Raw genomic sequence first — 11,096 nt, forward strand, 5'->3', positions numbered from 1 at the left:
TTTTTTTCTGAAATTTTATGTTCTTTTTTTATATTGTTTGTTCTTTTTTGTTGAATTATTTGTTCTTTCTTGTTTATTTGTTTGTTCACAATAAATATATATATGGTTAATGTTCATAATGAAATTGTTCACTTCATTGGTCTTTTATGTTTTTACAAGCGCCTATATTGTTTATTTCCAAATAAATAAATAAATGTTCATTTCCAAAATAATAAATGTTCATTCCAAATAAATAAATAAATGTTCATTTCCGAAATAGTAAATGTTCATTTTTGTAGTTTATTTCCAAATAAATAAATAAATGTTCATTTCCAAAATAGTAAATGTTCATTCCGTGCTTTGCTGATGACCTCTTAATGTTCTGTAAGGGGGACCCCAAAGTGGTGAACATTATGTTGGAAGGTTTCAACTTGTTCTCTGAAACCACAGGGCTTAAGGTTAATGCTCACAAGTCCTCCATCTATTGCTGTGGTATAAATCAGGAGGATATGAACACTATTGGGCACCTTTCTGGTTTCAGATTTGGGTCTCTCCCTTTCAAGTATTTAGGTGTCCCAATCAGTACTGGTAAGCTGAAAAGTAGTGACTGTGAAGCTTTGGTTGAAAAGATGACTCTCAGAATAAAAGTTTGGAGCTCTAGAAACATCTCTTTTGCTGGAAGAATTCAACTCATAAACTCAGTGCTCATGAGCATCTGTGTTTATTGGGCTCAAATATTTGTTTTCCCCAAAGCTGTCTTGAGGAAAATAAATGCTGTTTGCAGATCTTATTTGTGGCATGGTTCTTATGATGATTGCAGGCCTGGTTCTGTAGCTTGGGACAAACTTTGTTGGCCTAAAACACAGGGAGGGTTGGGTTTTAGGAATCTGCTTCTTTGGAACAGGGCTGCTATTGGAAAATTGGCATGGGCTGTGGCTCAAAAACAGGATAACTTATGGGTAAGATGGAACCATGCAGTTTATGTGAAGAGAAAGAACTGGTCTGATTTCACCCCCACTTCTACAGCAAGCTGGGTGGTGAAGTATATATGTCATGTCAAAAAATGGTGCAATGACAAATTCAGTGAGCAATGGCTTTTTGATACTGCCTATACCATCAGAGGTATGTACACCAGAATGATTGAGGGGGGTATGAAGGTCCAATGGTCTCATTATATTTGGAACAGGTTAACTGTCCCAAAACACAGGTTCATCCTGTGGTTAGCTATCCAAGGCAAACTGAAAACAAAGGATAGACTGCATCAATATGGAATAGGAACTGATGATTTGTGTTCCATCTGTGGTAGAGAAACTGAGTCAAGCATTCATCTGTTCTTTGATTGCTGTTTTAGTGATGACTGTAAGAAGGCTGTGCTCACTTGGGTTGGCATTCCTGGTGGGGATCTAGGCCTGTTCCCCCTTCTCAGAAAGGCTGAAAGATACACTAAGGGTGATTTTAGAAGGAAAGTAATGTACACAGTGATTGCTGGTCTTGTGTACCATGTTTGGAAGGCTAGGAATGAAAGTGTGTGGCTGTTGAAGACCCCCACTGTGAATCAAGTGGTCAAGAATGTGCAGACTGATGTTAGAGGCAGAATTCAGAACATCATGGGTAGGAAAGTGAGTTCCAGAGATAGGGATTGGTTTTCTTCACTCTAGTTTGGGTGTTGTTTAGGCTTTTTAGCTAAGTGTTCTTAGCTTCTGTTTTCTTAGTGCAGCTGTTGGGCTGTCACTTTGAGTTGTAAATTGGTGGTTGGTAATTAATAAAATCTGTTACTTGCTTGCCAAAAAAAAAAAAAAAAAAAAATGTTCATTCCAAATAAATAAATAAATGTTCATTTCCGAAATAGTAAATGTTCATTTTTGTACCAGTATTTGTTCTTTCTTGTTTTGTTTGTTCTTTCATGTTGGTTTTAAAATTCATCATGCAATTGTTCATAATTGTTGTATTGTTTGTTCTTTTTTCTGGAATTTTATGTTCTTTTTTATATTGTTTGTTCTTTTTTGTTGAATTATTGGTTCTTTCTTGTTTATTTGTTTGTTCACAATAAATATATGGTTAATGTTTATAATGAAATTGTTCAAAACATTGGTCTTTTATGTTTTTGCAAGCGCCTATATTGTTTATTTCCAAATAAATAAATAAATGTTCATTTCCAAAATAGTAAATGTTCATTCCAAATAAATAAATAAATGTTCATTTCCGAAATAGTAAATGTTCATTTTTGTAGTTTATTTCTGAATAAATAAATAAATGTTCATTTCCAAAATAGTAAATGTTCATTTCAAATAAATAAAGAAATGTTCATTTCCGAAATAGTAAATGTTCATTTTTGTACCAGTATATTAATGTTCATTTTAAACAACACAAAACGACATCGTTTTGATGGGGGTATAGCCAGCTTTGGCTGTACCCGGGTATAGCAAAAAATTTGCGAAAATCAACACAAGTAATCCTATGAAAAGTGATGCCTAATTATCTAGAAATCTGTTAATAAAAAATGAATATATTTTGCTCCCTACGAGTTGATACTATGGTTTTACTTTTTGCACAGTTTCATTGTATCATTTAAGAGTATCTTCACATACGTATTATAAAAAATTATATAAATAATAATAATTAATATTGCGAAATTACACATCTACATGACTACATGAGTACAAGTGAAATATTGAGGAAGTACGTAGTATTAGTTCCATTTTTATTAGAATGTAAATGTAAAAATCTAAATAAAACTTACTCCGTATTAGTTAAACACTTAAACTGATACGGAGCATATTTGGATAATTATTATATCATTGCTAAAAAGACTATATTGCCCTTTAAACAAGTAACATAAAGATTGAAGTGGGATTAAGATTAGATAACTAAATTTTGGATGATTGCATATAGTTGATGAACAATCAACATGTTAACCATATTCATGGCTATACGTATAGATAATCCAAATTTCTTGTCCTACTTTTAATGGGTCCATTTGTGCTACCGAATAAAGGACTCGCATATACCACTTTCATCTCTAAAATTATGGTTTACTAAATACAATGAATAAAGATAGCCAAGGCTAGCACAAAAGAATGTAAGGAATTAAAGAAAATTTTCTATTCAACCAAAGTTACGAATTCAAAAGTCAAGCAAAAAATTGTGTGAATTCCGTGGATCATTCATCAACTCTTTGTAGTATAGTATAATTAACAACACATCTTGGTGTTCCATTAACAACTAAAAATCACCATAAATTTGCAAAACCCAACCAAGACGACTAACGGTGAGTTTAAAAATAATACTACTTCCTTCGCTTCAAAATAACTGCTCCTCTTTAATTTTGGTTGTCAGAAATAAACCGATTTATGATATTTAAAAGAATTTCAACTATTTTGAAACGAAGGAAGTAGTAAAAAAAATTTTACAAAATCAAGTTTTTTCCCCCCTTTATCATGTACTACCACATATCGGAGTGGCGGTGGTACACGTGTCGATGCTTCCTTGGGCATGGCGAAAAACTAAAGAACATTCAGGGAGTTCATCCAAGTCACCAAATAAGGACTCATCTTCCTCTTTCATTGGAAATGTTGCCACGTCAGTATCATCACATTTGGGGCCCACAAGAGCCGGCGTGTAGAATGACAAATCAGATATCCAATTGTACTCAATCCCAATATTTCCTAACATCAAAGTATCACCAACGAACTCTAAGTGAGGTGGATCACCAAATGGATTCATGTGCAACGGTGACGACGGAGAGGGAGACGGTTCCTCGCTACCGTCCTCGGTGGAATCAGACGGAGTTATAGATGCAGGTGGAGTCTCGGGAGAGGGAACACTTGACGTGACGGCGTTGCTGGGTGGTGGTGTTTGATTGTGGTTGTTGTGGTGGTGATGGTGGTGTTTGGTAGTTGGTAGAGCATGATTGTGTTCACAAGCATAGGTGATTATCAGCATTTTGGGGTCCACACGGCTCCTTTCTACTTGTTTTCTAGCAGGGCAACCCTTGGAGCTACTACATCGATAATATCCCCTACAATTAAATAAAATAAAAATAAAAATAAAATTAGGAAAATTAAATACATTACAACGAATACAAACAAAACCACATGAGTATTTCGGCATTTATATCATGGTGAAAAGGAAAAGAGGAGTTGGTGCGCACGTAAAACAACCAATTACTCCGTACACAATTTTAGCTAGAAAGAGATGGAAAAGATAAGCTTTCCCAAAAAAAAAAACGCGTGTGCAACACTGTGAAACCACGTTAGATACATCCCGGACATATAATATTAATAGAGGATACTAAAGGTATACTCGTAATTGTACTATTGTACCATATTATTATATATATGAGTCTCAGGCACCCGTACGGCTTACCCTAATACGGGTCCCTGGGACTCATATATATAATAATATGGTACAATAGTACAATTACGAGTATACCCTTAGTATCCTCTATTACAATATTTTTCTGTTAAACTATAAGTGAAATGCAATAAGATAAACTTAATCCAATGAAAGAAATTAATCACTCTCTAATCTAAAGGTTGAAGAGTTCAATACACCCACTATGAACACTTTAAAGACCGCATGCAGACCCTAAGCCCTTCCTCCCGTTTTTAAAAAGTCTAGCATACTAACCCGAGTTGATTAATCTGAAGTGAGTTGCACCTTGATAGACCTTTTTCGGAAAAATAAAAATTTGGTATATTACCATGTAGTTAGTCTTTTCCTACCTTTTAGGAAAATGGCGGGCATTGGGCAAAAGATTAATCCTTCTCTTAAGTAATCGATTAGATTGAATTTACTTTTTGTTCTTTTATGATAGTCATTGAATTGAATACACAAGTTAATGGATAATGTTATGATTATATTCATTTAAAGTAATTTATATTATCAATGATCAAATTGTCAAACATCATACGTGAGAACATGTTATAGAATCTTGTCATGTTCTCCCAACTACCATAAATATAAAATGTTGCAGGATTTTAATAAATACAACTTCGGAGGTTTTTTTTATCTATTAAAATTACATGGATTTGGAAGAGAGTTATAAGCACGATTATGCAAGAGACGATCAAATTAAGTTTGATAAGAAAATATAGCAATATAAGTATTTACGAAAATTAAAAATTAAACAAATTTAATTTTTTATAATTTGACTTACACGAATTTAAGAATATGATGAACCCTTAATTTCTATTTTGTCTCTCATTTGAGAGTAATTTAATTAATATGGGGTAGTATAAATTATCACAACAACGAAAAAAAATTCAAGTAGGATGGAAATTCAAATTACTATTAAAAAAAAGGATGGAAATTAATTAATACGGGTGCAATTTCATCAAAGTAATATTAAAATTATTCAAAAAATATATTTTTATTAAATATAAATATGAATGTAATAAATCATTTAATTTTTTTTTTGAGGGAATAAATAATTTAAAATTCATTTCCCTTGATAATTTGATCTAATAAAAATCGGGTTCTCCGTCAAATTATATAAAAATATTTATTCAGAATTAGAAATTTGTTCTTATTAGAGGTGCGACGTGTGTTACACGGTCGTAAATTGGCACGTGGTGACTTCCATGATTGGTTCCAACCACTCCATGGGAGGGCGTAATTTAGCAGCAGCCGCCTTCTACACTAAAATACGCCTTCTTACAACTGAGCTCAAACACCGGCGCCTGAGCTTAACATTTGTGATTTGCACAAGACAAAGAAATACACACAGACAGAGATTTGATCGCATACAACAAGGTGTACCATAGAATCATACACACCTGGGATAAGGAGAGCCTTTGATGGGTTTCTGACCGTACTTTCTCCAAGCCCATGAATCAGACGGTGGATATGATTCACCTTTGCTCCTTGATCCATCTACATCTCCTATTGGAATTGATACCACTCTCTTTTGTATGCTCCTCCTGCTACTCTCCCCATACACATCATTAATTGTGATTAGCATAATTAATTACATTCCAAAAAATACAAATGGGAAAACTAATAAAGTAAATTCAATACAAAAATAAATATTGAGTCTGTTTTATTCTTTCTAAATATTAATGGTACATGTTTGTTTATTCTTGGGTTGGTTAGCTCATCATTAATTCCCTCGTGGCTCGCGTGATGAGCCTGAGGGAACTGAAATAGAGCTAACCAACCCAGACAGGTTTTGATGATTACAAACAAATAAATGAAGTTGAATAAACATTTTGGACATACCTTTTCTTCGGAGAAGGTGCGGTGGCGGTGGCTCTAGAGTCATCGCCGGAGAATGGAGAGTCGGGCGCTCCATTCTCTGATGAGCTCTGAGGGTCATCTTGTTCATGAGAAACATATGAACTCATTCTATGTCTATTATCCATAACCATGATATAGATTAATTATTGAATTGGAGACACCACAAAACAAAAACAAAACACAAGAATCAATTGTATGTGATCCTTAATTAATTTAAAAGGGTTGTCTTAAAAAGTGAAGAATATCATAAATTTATGGTTAAAAATACAAAAGAAAAAAGGAGGGAGAAAGAGGAGATTTATATGATATGATGATGGAGTAAGTGTGTTGAGGTGAGAGATTATGTAAATGGTGGGATTATAGGGGAAAGAAAGAGGTTTAATTAATTTAGTTGATTTAAAAAATAATAGTAATAAGTTAAGGTTAGTGGTCATGTTTACAGATGGGCAAGTGGGAATATTTTAATTTTGGGTCGTGCGAGCAAATACGCAATCATATGATGATAATCAACTCATTATTTCATATGACAGCGTTTTAAATAATTTCTACTCTTTTTTTTAATCCTTTTTATCTATTAATAACTGTAATGGATCCACTCTGATTTTTGAAGGAAATGGGGGAGGTTACGGTGTTATTTACGTTGGGTGTTATCTGAACTTATTTAAAGTAAATTTATTATAACTGATAAGATCTAATTGAGATTTTATGGACCTGATCAGAACGGATTGTAAGAGAGTAAATTTATTAGACTTAATTGGAACATATCGACTTGATTATACCTGGTTGGAACTTATATAGCATATCTAAATTGGTTATTAGATCTGAAACTTATACGATTTTTTTTAAGGAGAAAAGAACGCCCGTTGGTTCTCATATAAGCCCCAGGAGACATTATAAGGAAAAATTCGTACTCAATTAGATTAGGTATCGTGATTAGTGTATGAATTAAGCAATGAACTGAATTGTTGAATAATTAACTTGGGTTGCTACTTATACAGTAGAATATATACTAAAAGGTTTTTGGTTTTGATAGTGAACACTAGAAGATTCATACTTATTCTCATTTTGGACGCACAAAATAAATTCATTGGGAAATTTGAAGTTATACTAGTATAGTTCAGTCCTGCTCTAGTAATATCATGTTGTAATAAATTCATTGGAAAAATTGAAGTAATACGTAGTACTTCGTATATGAGAGTCCTGCCCTAGCATTGGATATCATATTCCATGTAATGATTGTAAATGTTAGATAGGTCTAGCTTTGTTAGTTCTTAGGTCTTTTTCCTTTTGTTTCCGATAGTGTAAATGTGTAATGAAGTTGTTTCTTGTTTAACTATTAAACACATATAAACATGTTAATTATTCTATAACATGAAAAATATAGATGTAATTGTACATAACTATAACATTGATAAATTTACTTCATAACAAAAGTTTAAAATCATTATTGAAATTACTAAATCTGTTTCAAAATGATCGCGCCTCTTTATGGTTATTATTTGCACAAATATTAGTACTCCATACAAAATAAGGAAATTAAGGCCCAATTCTTTTGGACTTCATTTCAATTCCATTCAGCTCAAAAGAACGATATTGTGTTCATCTTCGTCTTTAATGATCTTACTTTATTATTAATTTTATTAATTTTATTATTATTATTATTATTATTATTATTATTATTATTATTATTATTATTTATTATTTATTATTTATTATTTATTATTTATTATTATTTATTATTATTATTATTATTGTTGTTGTTGTTGTTGTTGTTTACTGCTGCTATTACTATTACTATTACTAATGTTATATTATTCGAAAATAAGGGTGATGAATCATTAGTCATTATTATTTATTATTATCTATTATTTTTATTGTTATATTATTATCTATTATTATTATTATTATTTATTAATTATGAATCATTAAGTTCTATTTAGTTCAGTTCAGTTCAGTTCTATTCAGTTCAGCTAAAAAAACTCAAAAGAATAGGGTCTATGTGTGTAAAAATATGGACAGATATAATAAAAATATGGATAAAGAAAGGTAGATGTGTAAAAATGTGGGTGGTTGTAAGAAAAAATAAAGAATAAAGTAAGAGAAAGTAATATACTTATATTTTCTTTATTCTACTTTTGGACATGAATAAAGAAAATATAAGTATATTATAAAGCGGAATACAACATAAATTGTGTAAAGATTATTTTGAAACGGAGGTAATAGCAAATTAAAAAAAAAAAAGAATTACTAGGTAACTCAAATAAACACTCACCAAATGACCAAATCTAAACCCTTTTTTTAACGGGGAAGTCCAACCTATATACTTGTAGATGGATTGAGTAAGAAATCACAGGTGTGTAGCTAAGAAGGTACTCCCTCCGTTTCTAAATAGGTATCCAGTTCTCATAAATAGCGTTCCCTTATAAGTTATAAGTGTCCAGTTTTCATTTTTGGACATACACCTTTCCCACTTTTCTATACACTTTTCCCACTTTTCCATACACTTTTCTCACTTTTCTATAAATCATTATTATTTTTTCTTACACATTCTACACTTTTACCACTTTTCAATCACCACATCCACTTTTATATATATTTTATCAATAAACAATTATCTACCTTTTCCTTTCCAAAAAAAAAAAACATTCTCAATCATTACCTCTTACACACAATTCATTTTTATTAAATCCCGCGTAAATGTCCAAAGTAGACACTTATTTAGGAACGGAGAGAGTAAACTTTCAGTTTAGTTTTGTTAATCCCAAAAATCTAAACATGTAACGTATACTTATAAACTTTTTTTTAATACTTTTCCGTACTTTAATGATTGGTGTATTTTTACCGGCACGAAATTTAATGAAGGTGAGTTGATTTATTAAAAAACGAAATAAATGGGGTAAGCGTGGATTAAATAATTGAAATATAAGATAATGAAGGTGGGTCTAAGTGGAATAAATGTGGATTAAATGTTTTTTTTTTTTTTTGACGGGGATAAATAATTAAATATTTGTAGTGGGTATTTGGGGTAAGAAATATATAATAAAATAAGAGGAGAAATTTCCAAAAATAGAAAATACACCAATCATTTAAAAACGGCCGATTAAAAAAAGTGTATTAATTATTAAAACACCGAGGGAGTATATTAGTACAAATGTGGAGATAAAAAAAGGGAAAGGAGAACCTAATTACAATTTGGCCCTGTTCGGCGGTAGCGTTTGAGGTAGTGCGCAGCGTTTTGACATATTCAAAACGCTACTTGTAAATTTTTTAAGTGTTTTGTGTAGTAGCGGTTGATGTAGCAATTTTTTATTGTATTTTACAATTTCAACAACTACTTTTACCAAATATTTACACTAATATAAACCTGGTCCATGTTAACTTAGCGTGGACCAGGGCAACGGAGTAATTTTTATGGGTAACATATGTAACTGTCACGTGACAGTTATTTTGTAATTTTAAATAGTAACTATATGCGTATTACAGCAACTATGTGTTTTAAAGAGTTACTATGTGTTTTGAAGAGTTTTAATGCGATTTGTGTCTAGCCCACTTTATATGCGTTTTAAACTTTTTTATTTTTCAAAATTTCAGATCTACATTCTGTTCATTCTCTTTCATTTTCTCTCTTCATTTTCTCTCTATGCTTTTCAAAATTTAGCCCAAATTTCTAGGTTTTGTTCGATTTTTTTCGTAATTATCTTATAATTCTTATGATTGGATCTTTGATGATGAAAAATTGGAGGAAGTAGTAGATCAAGAAGGAGGTTCGTCGTTGCCGAAATCGAATCTAAGAATTTGCGCTCGCCTACAAATCTTCGCAAGAATTTTTAGAGATCACATCTCGGTTTGTTGTTTTTTAAAGAATTTTAAGTCTATTTTTATTTAAAATTGAAAATATTTGTTGTTTTGAAGAAATTAATGTTTGTGTTTTACCGAAGTATTGTTTTCACTTCGCGAATTCGATCAGTGACTTCACGATTTTAAATAGTAACTATATGAGTAATACAGTAACTATATGGTTTAAAGGGGTACTATGTAATTATAATGGTTACTATATGTGTACAATAGTTACTGTATTATTTTAATGGTTACTATATGTCTACAACAGTAACTATATGTGTACAATAGTTATTATTTTGTTGAGTGATTCGAAATGTTTGTTGTTTTGTTGAAATTAGGGTTAGTGTTTCACATAGTTAGTATATAAATGATATAGTCACCTTTAATTTATGTTGTGAATTAGTGCTTTTAATAGTCACTGGAATGTTCGTTGTGTTTATGTTAGTAGTAGTTTTTAGAGTAACTATACTTTTTTTAAAAGTTACTATAACTTTAAAACAGTAACTATGTGTTTAAAATAGTCACTATATTTTTTAGAAAGTTATTATAAGTTTAAAACATTAACTATGTGTTTAAGATAGTTATTATGTTATGAACAGTTTATAGTGACTTTTTGATAAATAATAGTTACTATACGATTACATTATGTACTATGTTATTTAGAGTATGTATTTGTCCGCTTCTTAGATAGTGACTATATGATTATAATGGTAACTATATGTGTTCAATAGTTACTATATTTTAATAATAGTCACTATATGTTTTATATAGTTACTATATGGTTTATATAGTTACTATATATTTGATATTTGTATAAGAAAATAATACGAAGTATCAATCACATGTTATTCCAGGTCCTAAAGTTGCACTATCTAGTGACGAATCATCAAAAATACTTTACAATATCATTTGTATAAGAAGAAATAATGCCTTAAATTTAGAAAAAAGAGACAAAGGCTGTGAACTTTAAGAATTGATGCAGCAAAGCACATGAGGTAGAAATAGTGTTTGTTGTTTGGGTGAAATTAGGGTTAGTGTTT

At 31.1% G+C, this 11,096-nt stretch overlaps 1 protein-coding gene across 1 annotated transcript; it reads right to left on the reverse strand.

The window, feature by feature from the left end:
* Nucleotides 1-3,109: 3,109 nt before the first annotated feature.
* Nucleotides 3,110-6,644, reverse strand: LOC110783741 (probable WRKY transcription factor 65). Its single transcript, XM_021988109.2, has 3 exons — nt 6,199-6,644; nt 5,757-5,903; nt 3,110-3,997 (listed from the first exon to the last, which is right to left on the reverse strand). Exons 1-3 carry the CDS (start codon nt 6,345-6,347, stop codon nt 3,415-3,417), a joined length of 879 nt encoding a protein of 292 aa, XP_021843801.1. The 5' UTR covers nt 6,348-6,644; the 3' UTR covers nt 3,110-3,414.
* Nucleotides 6,645-11,096: the final 4,452 nt, after the last annotated feature.

Source organism: Spinacia oleracea, chromosome 4 (assembly GCF_020520425.1).
Source record: "Spinacia oleracea cultivar Varoflay chromosome 4, BTI_SOV_V1, whole genome shotgun sequence".
NCBI classification, from domain to species: Eukaryota; Viridiplantae; Streptophyta; class Magnoliopsida; order Caryophyllales; family Amaranthaceae; genus Spinacia; species Spinacia oleracea.